At 37.7% G+C, this 13297-nt stretch overlaps 1 protein-coding gene across 13 annotated transcripts in view; it reads left to right on the top strand.

Annotated features, from left to right (window-relative positions):
* Window positions 1–13297, top strand: part of LOC6610654 (protein nutcracker) — a 91655-nt gene that overhangs the window by 33182 nt on the left and 45176 nt on the right. For 11 of the 13 annotated variants that reach the window (XM_032719438.1, XM_032719436.1, XM_032719434.1 and 8 more), the window contains 3 exons: window positions 6452–6616; window positions 6680–6778; window positions 8272–8703. In XM_032719438.1, the coding sequence (XP_032575329.1) occupies window positions 6452–6616; window positions 6680–6778; window positions 8272–8703 (696 nt within the window). Of the gene's footprint in view, window positions 1–6451; window positions 6617–6679; window positions 6779–8271; window positions 8704–10108; window positions 10227–13297 lie in introns of those variants that run through there. The other 2 variants (XM_032719444.1, XM_032719443.1) reach the window with 2 other exon arrangements.

Below are 13297 nucleotides of genomic sequence, written 5' to 3'. Positions count from 1 at the left end.
ACCGGGCGTGACCTATCCCCACACCCCCCTGAACGAACCCCTTTCACTTGCCAATTCGATTGCACACGATTACATTTAATTTCAGGCTTCATATTGCAATCAAATCGACATTAGACCGGGCCCACAAATAGGCAGCGTTTGTAATTGCCATTGCCTGGCTTCAATTAGTGCCGATTAACCTTCAAAAAAACAGAAAAACAAGAAAAAACAAGGCACACGGAAAATGTATTTTATAAAAAATTAGCATGAGGTGCAAATTAGAGAAAATTGCAATTTATTTTTCACACAATTTGTTACACTTTTTCTTTTCTCTGCGAGTGTTTCACTTTCCGCCAAAGGCTTCAACCTGTCTGACATTTTGGCCATGTTTTTTTCTCGCTAGAGATGAGCCGTGCTTTGAATTAAGTCTTGAAGATAATAATTTATATATGCTTTAAAATTACCAAAAAAAAATGTTTTGTTAGTATAATGTTTCGAGTGTGAAGGGAAATTTACATTTACAGATGTTTACGATAATAATAATAAAATTTTCTCACGCACCCACCACCAATACATTACTCTTATTCGCTGTAATTAACTTTTGGTTGGTTTTTGTGGGATTTCAGCTTTGACATGTTGTGTCAGCCTCAGTCTCTGATTTTTCACTCACTCTTGCTTTTGTGGTAATTTATTCGTTGACTCAAATACAAAATGTGTTGCATGCGATAAAGTCGTAGATATAATTTAGCTCAATGAAGCTGGGTTCGGAAAAATCGAATTTTTGAAATTTAAAAGCTGGAATCGTTTGCCCATTTTTTGCCCATGTTTGCCCACCAATTAGTTTTTTTTGCCCACGTCCAGTTTTTGAGATATGAATTTTCGAACAAGTTCGAAAATTTTCGAAGATCAAAAATTTCACTTTTTTCAAAATTTTTTTTTTTTAATCGCAATAACTTCGTTTGCCCACGTTTGCCCACCCTTTAGAATTTTGAAATTTTCGAAAATTTTCGAAGATCAAAAATTTCACTTTTTTCAATTTTTTTTTTTTAAATCGCAATAACATCGTTTGCCCACGTTTGCCCACCCTTTAGAATTTTGAAAAAATTTATACTTTAGAAAATATAAGACATTCAAGTTTACCTCGGTCTACTGAGAGAATAAAGCGTTTGACCATCTATTAAAACGAAATATTAACAATAAAAATCGTTTGCCCAACCATTATTATAAGTTTTTATCGTTTGCCCACCCTTCAAAATACTGTTTAAAAAATTTTTTTTTCGATTGCCCACACTTAAAAAATATCTAATTCCGTTTGCCCACCCCTTTAAAATAAAAATTTTCAATAAAAAACGTTTGCCCACCCTTTAAAAATAATTTATCTCGTTTGCCCACCTCTTAAAACTATAAAAATTCGATTGCCCATCCTTTAAAATAAGTTTTTTTCGTTTGCCCATCCTTTAAAATTAGTTTATTTCGTTCGCCCACCCTTCAAAATTAGTTTATTTCGTTTGCCCACCCTTCGAAATTAGTTTTTTTCGTTTGCCCACTCTTAAAAATAAAAAATTTCGATTGCCCACCTCTTAAAAATAAATAATTTCGTTTGCCCATCCTTTAAAATTAGTTTATTTCGTTTGCCCACCCTTTAAAATTAGTTTATAATGTTTGCCCATCGTTTAAACTTAGTTTTTTCATTAGCCCACCTCTTTAAAATATATATTTTCAGTTAAAAGCGTTTGCCCACCCCTTAAAAATGGTTTTTTCGATTTTCCATCTATAAAACCAAATTTGTACAGATGTATGTAATAACTGTAAGTTGTGGCGCCAATTTACATATGTATCTTAGGATCGGCGGACAGAAGCACTAATATTATTTGATTATGATGAACACATATATGTATGTATGTACATAAATATATATGTATATATACAAAAAACTATATATATGTATGTTCATCAACACTTGCATGAAATTTATTAATGATTAAGAAAATTTGATAATTGGTCCGCCGATCCGGTGGGCTAATGAAAAAACTAAGTTTAAACGATGGGCAAACATTATAAACTAATTTTAAAGGGTGGGCAAACGAAATAAACTAATTTTAAAGGATGGGCAAACGAAATTATTTAGTTTTAAGAGGTGGGCAATCGAAATTTTTTATTTTTAAGAGTGGGCAAACGAAAAAAACTAATTTCGAAGGGTGGGCAAACGTTAAAATTTAATTTTAAAGGATGGGCAAACGAAATTATTTATTTTTAAGAGGTGGGCAATCGAAATTTTTTATTTTTAAGAGTGGGCAAACGAAAAAAACTAATTTCGAAGGGTGGGCAAACGAAAAAAACTAATTTCGAAGGGTGGGCAAACGTTAAAATTTAATTTTAAAGGATGGGCAAACGAAATTATTTATTTTTAAGAGGTGGGCAATCGAAATTTTTTATTTTTAAGAGTGGGCAAACGAAAAAAACTAATTTCGAAGGGTGGGCAAACGAAATAAACTAATTTTGAAGGGTGGGCGAACGAAATAAACTAATTTTAAAGGATGGGCAAACGAAAAAAACTTATTTTAAAGGATGGGCAATCGAATTTTTATAGTTTTAAGAGGTGGGCAAACGAGATAAATTATTTTTAAAGGGTGGGCAAACGTTTTTTATTGAAAATTTTTATTTTAAAGGGGTGGGCAAACGGAATTAGATATTTTTTAAGTGTGGGCAATCGAAAAAAAAATTTTTTAAACAGTATTTTGAAGGGTGGGCAAACGATAAAAACTTATAATAATGGTTGGGCAAACGATTTTTATTGTTAATATTTCGTTTTAATAGATGGTCAAACGCTTTATTCTCTCAGTAGACCGAGGTAAACTTGAATGTCTTATATTTTCTAAAGTATAAATTTTTTCAAAATTCTAAAGGGTGGGCAAACGTGGGCAAACGATGTTATTGCGATTTAAAAAAAAAAAATTGAAAAAAGTGAAATTTTTGATCTTCGAAAATTTTCGAAAATTTCAAAATTCTAAAGGGTGGGCAAACGTGGGCAAACGAAGTTATTGCGATTAAAAAAAAAAAATTTTGAAAAAAGTGAAATTTTTGATCTTCGAAAATTTTCGAACTTGTTCGAAAATTCATATCTCAAAAACTGGACGTGGGCAAAAAAAACTAATTGGTGGGCAAACATGGGCAAAAAATGGGCAAACGATTCCAGCTTTTAAATTTCAAAAATTCGATTTTTCCGAACCCAGCTTCATTGAGCTATATAATTTATATACCTTTGACTTTGTTAGGTGTCTAAAATCCCCGGCTTAAGTTTATTTCTCAGCTCTTCTTCTTTGTGTTATTTTAACAAATTGTTGAGCACATCACGTTGTGCAAATAAATTCCCCCATGTTATTGTTAGCTGTCCGTTTTTTATGCTCTTATATTTATTCTTCGTGTTTGCGGTGTAGTTATCAGCGACGATTTTTGTTTATTTATAAGCGAGTAGTGCGCTTTAAAGTGGAACACGCCAATTGACATTTTACGTAGAACAGAATTCGTACACCTTCAATAGATCGTCAAAGGTTACAAACAGATGTACCATACATGAAACTTAAGAAATTAACAAGTTTAATGTATAAAAAAACCAAAGCTTCTTAAAGCTGCAAATTCAAGCGAAACTTTATACGTTTTGAATCCTTTGCATATAAATCCAGCTTAAACATTCATAATTTGTGTGCTCGTAATAATTTATCCGCATATCGAATGGATGTTTTCATACTTTTACTCCTTGACTCTCATCTGGTTGCCAGTTTATGGCTTGTTTTTTACCCAAGTACTGTGTTTTCCCTATCCCCTTTGAGGTTCCACCCATCCATGCATCGTGCAACATACCTACAACAATGAGAAGAAAACATTTTTCCAGCAAGAGTCAGCCATATTTCTTGGGTTTTCTCTCTGACTCTTTAACTGTCTCGCTTTTGGCCTCAAGCGAATCTGGCGGGCGCCCCGAAAAATTTGAGACCCACGACAGTGGTTACTCTTAAAGTGGATACTTTATAAAATACATAGAATAAATATCTAAATAGTCCTAATATATTATAGGTTCATAAACACAAACATTAGTTATTCATATTAAATAGTCAGATTTATTCATCTGTGAATAATTCTTTTTATCAATGCCTTACTGTAGTGGTAACAAAAAACTGCCGCTCATGCGAGAATAGCAGCGAAAACAATAACAGCAACAACAAGCGAACAATGACAACAACTTTCGCGAAAACCCGTTTTCCACGCGTTCGCATAGCAATACTTTTTTGATTTTGTTGCTGTTTTTTATGATATTGTTGCTGTTGCTTTTGCCGCGCCCTTCACTGGCTTTTGTTGTACTTGTATCTGTACTTGTTGTTGTTGTACTCGTTGACGCTTTTTTTCGAAGCCAAAATCTTGGAAGCTGCTGCATTCATTCAAACGTCCAACGAAGCTCCCCAAAACCGGTTCCCGCCACAGAAAATCGTGTAAAGAAAATGAAATAAAAATATTATAATGACGACAACGTCGACTGCGTTGTTTATTTTCATGTGTTTTGCATATAGCGCACATTATTTGCCCTATTTTGTATTTGGTTTTCCCTTTGGGCCATAAAAAAAAGAACGGGGAAACAGCCGCGGAAATTGGGGAAGACGCGTCCGAAATTGCCATTTCGTCTTAACATTTTCTGGTCTCGTGCTGAGATTCTGATGATGTGTAATCTGTTTACCAGCCGGGTTGGGTATGCCGATTTTATGGTCTTTTGGACTGGGAAACAAATTAGTTTGAAATTAATTAACTGCTCGGTGTGAGAAGATGCAGGGGGCTCTTTATTCCCAGCCATATGAATAAGTGAATTAAAACAAACATCGTGAAAAGCAGTGGTATAAATTAAGTCATTTTCCTTTGCATGTGAATTAAACCAATTATAAGTTAATTATTTTAGAACTTAAAGGTTGAAGTGATTTTAAAGATGAGCTGGAAAAAAGTACTCAATGAATATTGTTAAAATATAAACAAATATCTTCATATGTGCACAGTTTTTATATTCAACTATCTGAATAGTGACTCTTAGAATTTCTTTCCAACTAAACATTTTCACCAAGTGAATTTGTCACCCAATTTTCCGGGTATTTTCCGCATTTCCCCCCTCCGCTGCGCGATTCTCTTTGTTGGCGCCATTCGAGTCGAAGATTTTCCTAGCTGTTATTCTTTGTGGGGCGTCTGCTGTTGGCCAAAGTAATTCCCTCAAAGTGGCACACATTTGCGAGATACACAAAACGAAACCAGAAGCAACTTAAAGATGCTGGACTCACTTCTTGTGTCCCCCCTACCGCCCAGTTTCTATTATGTAACTGGCTGCTGCTGCTGTTGACCACCAATTGACCACAATTGGAGCAGTCGCTGCGAGAGAAGCCCAGTTATGGTAAGAAGATCAGGAAGCCAAATAGTTGTTAGCCCATTTGCAGTAGTTTTACAGTTGGTTCCCCTTTATTTTTCTACCGCAAAGTCCTCAGCCCTCCTCGCATTTTTCTCCTATGCCCAGGTAGCCTAATTTCAACGCTTCAATGCAGGCAGCACTTCAAAGTTTTTCACCATGTGGGTGTAGTCTTTTTTATGCCAGAGCTTATCTGAAAAAGCAGCATCAACAGCAGGGAAAAGTGGGCGGAATTGGTCGGTCCAACTTCGGCATGAGTCGACATATCTAGTGCTGTTTTTGTTGACTTTTCTTTGCCTTATCTTCATCCTTTTGCTTGTGTACTGGTATGTATTTCTTCCATTTCCTCGGCATCAATTGTTTGGCTAAGAGATTTCCCAATGCAAACGGACATGGAGCCTCAAATAGCAGAGTAGGAATTTAAATATTTGTCCAGTTGAAGGAATAAATACACAGATTCCTCTGGGAAACTTCATTCGCTTGAGTGAATATATTTATAAGCCTTTTACGTTCAATTTAAAGTTTATCTTTTTCGTTTGATCAAAGGGAAAAGGCATTGATGGGTTGTTCAAATTTGGAATACATATTTAAAATTGGAAAGTACATTTAATTTCGCTTAATTTAAAGTGAAATTTGCCGTTCATTTTTGTACAATAATTTGTTTAAAAATCCTCCCTTTTAATGACCTGAGTAATAGGATTTTACGCACCGTTGGCAGTGCATTTTGTATTTCTTTGTTGTGAATAAATCCATTACTAAATTCCTAGCTTGCAAAGCATTTCGCTAATGATTGCACAATCGTATGAAATTGCAGTTTGCACACATATTTCAGGAAAAGCAAAAAAAAAACAAAAAACAAAAAACTACATTCCGCCACAGTAGCGGTAAAAGTGGGCGTGGAATGCGTCCATTTAATAACCGGTGGCCCAAAATGGGGGAACGCCCGCTTCCGTTTCCGGCAGAGCGTTTTCATTGAAATGTTTGCCATGTATGCTAATTACTAACTGTGCCCCTCTTCGTTTTCGTTTTCGATTGCAGCTAAGAAACAGAATGGAGCTGCCATACGCACAAATAGCCTGGGTTCCGGCACTAGGACGCCACCTTTGGAAAGGAAGAGCAAACTCAGTGCATTGGGCAGATTCTTCAAGCCCTGGAAATGGCGACGGAAAAAGAAGAGCGAGAAGTTCGAGGCGGCCTCCAAATGTAAGTTAACCAGATGCCTTAAAATATAGTATTCCTAATATCAATTAATATGATTTTCTTTAGCCCTGGAGCGTAAGATTTCTGTGCGTGCCAATCGTGATGAGCTAGTGCAAAAGGGGATTCTAATGCCTGAGAGTCCCCTGGGCAATATTCCAGAACCAGGTGAGTTTTCAAAAGTATTATAACTCAAAGGTTACAGGGTCGTTTAAAATAGTCGTTACCCCAATTTTATTAAGAATATATTGAAAATATCATACGAGTGAATTCTTACGCAGTATTTACATAAAATCCATTATGTATAAAAGTAAAATCACATAAAACTCGAGCTGAAATATACATTTGCTATATCTCTTAATGCGTGCCAATCGCACAAATTAACTTGCTGATTATTCCCACAACTTTTGGAGACCCCTCCATTTCTTTTGTTTTATTTGTTTTCCCCTCTTTAGTTTTTTATGTTTTATTTGCCATGTCCAACAAAACTTTTTGTTAGCTGCCAATTGCTGGCAAGTTTTGCTTACGGCTTAGCCAGAAGAGCAGCAAAAGCAAAGCGCAAGCATAACGGAAATTGGTCATAAGCCACGCACGATATAGCCAAGGCTTATAGTGTGATATCCCCCCGTCGAAGCCACCTCCCCCATCTGCCCGATCTGCGTAACTAGACAGGTTAGCACTCTGCTAAATTGTTTGCTTGCCAGAGAAGAAGCGTCTTCCTTCCGCTTGAGTTGCGTAGTTGAGCTGTGACAGGCAGCTCGTCAATTGGCCGTGTTGTGGTGAAAGACGAAAACTAATGGGGCTGTACAGAGAGAGAAAATTGCAGAAGCTTATCCTAAGATGCTTAAGAATTCCCGTTTGAACGTATAAAGATGCTGAAGAATTCGCGTATTAACTAATATTTCGCTGAGTGTAAAGGAGGCGAAGGAGCCACATAAGGCGGCAATGGGGGCGTGGACCTCAAGGAGGCGCCTTGTCAGCGGACTTTACGAGTTGCTGTCTCGTCGCCAAGTCGCGACTTTTCCGCTAAATGTCAATTAATCAGTGGCGGCTAATTGTCCATGCCCATGGCCAGTTGAGGCATCCAAGGGGAAACAAGACAAGAACCAGCCGTCCACAATAAAACGCGAAATGCATTCAAATGAGATTGTGGAGGAAAAGGAAAGGGGCGGTGGGCTGTGCTGCAAGAATCCCGAACCTACCTCAACTTTGAGCTGCTTGCGGCAGGCAAAGCAAGCAGTTTTATGCCGCCACTCGACCACAGATGGCGCCACTCAGAGAAAGGCTTTCGCCAAGAGAAAGCTGTCGCTATATACACCTAAAATAGAGCTTTTATGAATGGGTAGTTATCTAAAGCGGTGTTCTGATAGGTATTGCTAAGATTTAATCAACGTTAATAACGTTTAAAATTTTTGATGCTGTTTGTTTTTTGTTTAACCATAGCTTATTTTTCAAAAGCCTTTTTAAAATCATATAATGTATATATTTTAGTCCCTCCTCACTCTTGGTTTCTCTTCCTTCTTACTTTGCGAAAGTAAAGAAAGAAAGGAACGTCTAGACATTTGTATATTCCGTATAAAAAGTAGAGAATAGTCTATCTGCTATTTCTAAAGACTCAATTACAACAGGACATTGATTATCTGTGCTTTTTCGAATTGCAGGCGAGGAGTCGTATTACAACAACAGCAATAGTGGAGCTACCGCGAATGGATCCCTGCTCAACTCAGCCGTCCACAATAATTCCATGAGCCAGGCCAACAATTCCATAAATGCCACCACCGGCAATCCGCTCATCTCCGCCGCCCAACAGCAGCTGAACCAGGGACTTCCCAACTCGATCTCCGTGCAGCAGTTCAACGGTCAGAACCAGAATCCACAGAATTCCATGGCCAATGGCCTTGTGGGTGGTGGCGGCGGCGGAGGAGACGGTTCCTCGGACACATCTTCCCTCAGCGGCGGCGTTCCGCACTCGCAGTCGGCGCCCCAGCAACTGGGTGTGGGGCAACCACCACCACCCCTAACGCCACTGGCTCAGCACCACCAGGCGCTGGCACAGCAGCTGCAGCAGCGATTCGCCATCAGCAACAATAACGGTGAGTGTCGAAAAAGAAATGTATTTAAATATGAATGCATGGAGCTATGAGAATTTTTAGGAGCACTAGAAAAAATTATGCAAATTTATAATTATTTTGTAAAGATTACTTGATTAGAAAACTTGAAAAGTAATTTAATTATTGCGGAAATGGTTGTATTTAACAAACCATATCTGCAATGATTTTATTTTACACGCCATCTACATGATGTCTACATGCAGCCGGCAAGTATGCAACACAATCTATGTTATCATTTTCAAGCAGTTTATAAATTCAAAGCGAGCAGTTGCTTGAAAAGAGGAATTCAAAAAAATGAGTTCTCAAATTTAAAATTTTATGAAAGGAAAATATGTCAGTTTAAATAATTTAAAAGGGGTGTTCTTTAAACGTTTTATAGGCACTGCAATATGGGTATTAACCATTACGTTTAAGTGATCATTGCGCTTGTCTCTTCCACTAGTTTTCGTCATCAACATAAGCCATAAATTAGAGACACTTAAAGCCCATTTAAGCTCAGTTAACGCCTAGTTAAGGGTCACCCACGCACACCCATTTATATACATACATATAAACACGCATATGCAAATGTATCCATGTTTGCTTTTTCACTTTTCAAATCTTTTCGGAGCACTTGCGGCACTTTACTAAAAGTTTATCGCAAGTAACTGAATGAGATTCTCAGACAGTTACAGTGAAACTTCGATATTACACTTCTATAGCTTTAAAAACTTCATAATGTAAGATATACTTACTTCTACGGAGGTAAATGTTTCAAGCGACTTAATCCAAAATTTTATTTAAAAAAAGTGTTCTTTTAATTTGGTTCGGTTTTAGGAAGGGCAGACTGTGGCTGAAATATGCCTGAGATGCCTGAGAGACTTGCCATGACACTTAAATGGGCATAAAGCACTGCTACTGTGGAATCTCCAGAGCATTCGGCTACCTTCTTCCATCTCAATCTTGATATTCTTCTGATAATTAGCACAGCCTCATACATTTATCGTCCAGTTTGTTTTCTTTTTTGATGACTATTAAATTTTCATGGCGCTGCCTTGTTGACTTAACTTTGAAGCTTTTTATTGTCGTTTGCATCTGGATGTTGCGCTCTCTTTCTGGCCGGTTCTACCTCTTTCATTCGTTCGCACGGGAGGCTGCAACCGGCATACGGTTACATCTCTAGCGCCCTCTCTTTCGCACAGTCTGCGCACGTTTTGCGCTTTTGTTTATTTTATATTTCGATTTCGCAAAGAGCGGGGGAGCTTACTCTTTTATCGCCGCTTCCTCCATTCCCGCTCTTCGTCGCTCTCTTCCTCTCTCGCGTTTTTTTCGATGGGGCATTTTTATAGGAAACCCGATTCCATTCGATTCAGTTCTCATACAGTTCAGTTAACATTATAACGCGTTCTCGTCGCGTCCGTCGAAAACAAAAAAGAAAATATATAGAAAATAATAAAGCAAAATACAGCCGAAAATCTAATGAAAACGGTATAGGAAATCGTAGATATTACTGCAGAATTATGCGAGTAAAGTGCTTTATAACTAATACGTAATTAACTTATTTACGTCATATAATGCATAATAATAGTTTAGTGGCCAATAACGATACGCAAAAGTAATTGCACCTAACTACCTCGACCTCCTGTTTACCTTTCGCTTTTTGTGCTTTTATTTTCGAAGTCACATGGGCTATACGCCGGTCTCCCAGTTCTCTGAATTCCGCCCCTTCGAGGGTAAACAAACGCCGACGAGGAAGTTATCGTAAACTACTACCGCCCATAAACTACTGACTGCACCCATCAATCAGCCGCGAATATTGGATTGTCTAGAATTTTGTGAAGGAATTTTGTTTACCAATGCACTTGCCACAATGTTGGAAAAGGTGGAAAAGATAATGAATGTGACCGTGGGAAGTGGATAATGTTGTCCAACCCTAACAACTATACACTGTATACTTAAAAGAAATTGTGAATCAATATTAAAAATTGAATACTATATATCTTTGTTAAAACAATGTCATATTGGCAAAACCTTGATGTTGATTGATGATTTGTAATGTCTTCAAAGTTGTTTGTTCCCGTGCTTACGACATATGAGATTTCCTCGGTCAAAAGTACTTTACTAGAACAGACCTTTGGCTAGACCTCAGACCAGTTCATATCACAATTTCCATATTTTCGCAGTTAAATACGAGGAGAAAAAAAAAAGTAAAAGTACTTGCTGCTTATTTAGGCTTGTAGAAATATGTTATTTAATCGCAAATATTATATCACCCAATTAGTCACATGCTATTGTCATCAAACAGTTTCTGCAGCCCGTTTCTTATCTTGTTAAATATAACAAAAGGAAATGGACGTGCAGAACAGCTGATTCATACCCGCAATTGAATTTGTAAGCAACATTTTGGTTTCTGGGATTTTTAGTTTGTTTCCCGACCTCGTAAAACTTACTTTGTGGTAGCCACCTGCAAACTTTTTCCATTTCCTTAATGAAACCACTGCTTATAGTTTTTTGCTCACTAATTGCATTCTTTTGCAAACCGCCAGCACTGTCAGCGAAATTTGAATAAATGCAATTTAAATTGACTGAACAAAACAACGAAAATAAAAGGAAATTCGGGTAAGGGGAGAACGCTGCTTCATCAGTGCCGCCCACAAAATCATAAAACAAACCACAAACCAAATGAACCAGCAAAAGGAAAAAAAAAACAACAAAAGAATGCCGAAAAAAGAAAACATTCGCCTCTTGTATTCTCCTTCAATTCGCCGACGAACAAAGCCGACAAAAGCGAAACCAAAATATTTTCGTTCCAAAAAGGAAAAACACAAAAAGGAAATTTTTGTGCAAATGCAACATGCGAGTATGCGAGTGCATTAGGGCTAAAAAGAGAGGAAAAGTGTAAGAAGGCAAATTAAACACGGTTGAACTTTTCCCGCCCACTTTTCCCTGACCAAACATGCAGTTTAATTTATGCATGTCTGTGGAAACAGGGTGATTCCTTCAGTTTTTCTAGTTTTTATTAAAGGATATGCAAACGAGAATAAAATATGACAGCCATTACTAATACGCAGTGTTGCTTAAAATTTGGAAACTGCAAGTGTTGGTAAATTATTAAATAAACTTTTTTGTATGAAGCTTTAATCAAAATAGTGTCTAAAAAGAGAATATTTTCTAAGGAATTCCCAAAACTAAGAAGTAGACATTCTGAATATGTGTATTTTACACGAACAACAGTCTAGCCTAGAAAAGGATACGCCAGTGTCCGTCTGCAGGGTGTTGCCGTATTGTACGGCCCCCTTTGGGGAGGCGCCACTGCTCCATTTCCACCCCCTTTTGCGAGCAATACGCATTGCCACGCCATAAATTGCGCTCGCCTGCACGTCAGGAAGTCGTTGGAGCTGTCGAAAAAAAAAACAGAGAGGCACACGGGGGGCTGTGGGAATTCTAAAAAAAAAAATATATAAAAGGGGGCGGACGGGGGCGTGCAGTAAACTTTAATTTTCCGCCATTCCACTTTCTGTTGACTGTTCGCTCACATTACGCATACGCAGCGTGGACTGCTGCGAAAAGTGTTGCCTGCCATTGGGCGGCTCTCTTTCCCTTTCGCCGTTTCTTTGCAATTCTCTCGTTCTCCTCTTCATTGCTCTCCCTTTGTTTTCCTTTCTCACCGCTCTCGAGGTATATCCTTCTACCATTTTCTCTCCCAGTTCATGCGGCATGCATTGTTTTTAAAATTCTTGCCTTTCTAAAGGTTTAACAATTTCGGCATTTAATTGCAAACCAAACAAGATGCCTATAAGTATTAATTAGGCAAGTTATATGCAGATTATTAATATTTTTTGAATCCAGTTTCGTGTTTCTTGGCCTTATAGCTTGTGCAACCATTTTTCTGCGACGAGGTCGATTACCTTTTCCTGTTTGTTTTCCCATTGTATCCAGCCGTGCATCAGTGTGTGTCTGTGTGAAGAGTCTGTTTGCCATTGTGTGTGTGATGATTTCAAAATCATTTGACTAACAAATGGCTATGCTTTATTTTTACCGATATTTGTGCTTATCCAGCGATGAATCATTTTGTGCTCAAGTTCTTCGACTTTGTGTAATAGTGTCAAGCTCACAACTGATAGCAATTCCCGCTGAGCAGATGACTTTTCAGTTATTGTTGGGCTAGGTCACGCACTTTGTAATGAGAGTGCGCCGTACAGTGAACACTCATCCCGCGCCAACGGGGCGTCCGATGATTCCTGTTGCTCAATTTTCCATTTCCCGCTGGGAGCTTACCTAAGTGAGTTATGGCCATTAGTTTCAGTTTTATGGCCAAGTACTTAGAGTTAATGACCACTGAAGGAAAAATGAAAGTTTACTGATAAAGATAAGGGTATATTGAACTGCCAGCGAATAGATATTGAGTCATCAAAGGAAGTTGTACATATCCACATGTATTTTTATAAATATGTTATTTGCGATGGGAGGATTTGTGATTCACTTGACGATTTATGTACACTAACGATGTAATAATGTTACGATTTCGTAACTCATAAAATTAGTAAAGTCTTTCTCATTTCCTCATGAGTTCAAGTGTCTTCTATTTGGTTTAGGT

Source organism: Drosophila sechellia, chromosome 3L, assembly GCF_004382195.2.
Source record: "Drosophila sechellia strain sech25 chromosome 3L, ASM438219v1, whole genome shotgun sequence".
NCBI classification, from domain to species: Eukaryota; Metazoa; Arthropoda; class Insecta; order Diptera; family Drosophilidae; genus Drosophila; species Drosophila sechellia.
The sequence above is the reverse complement of the archived record's forward strand: the minus strand, read 5'-3'. Positions and strand labels throughout refer to the sequence as shown.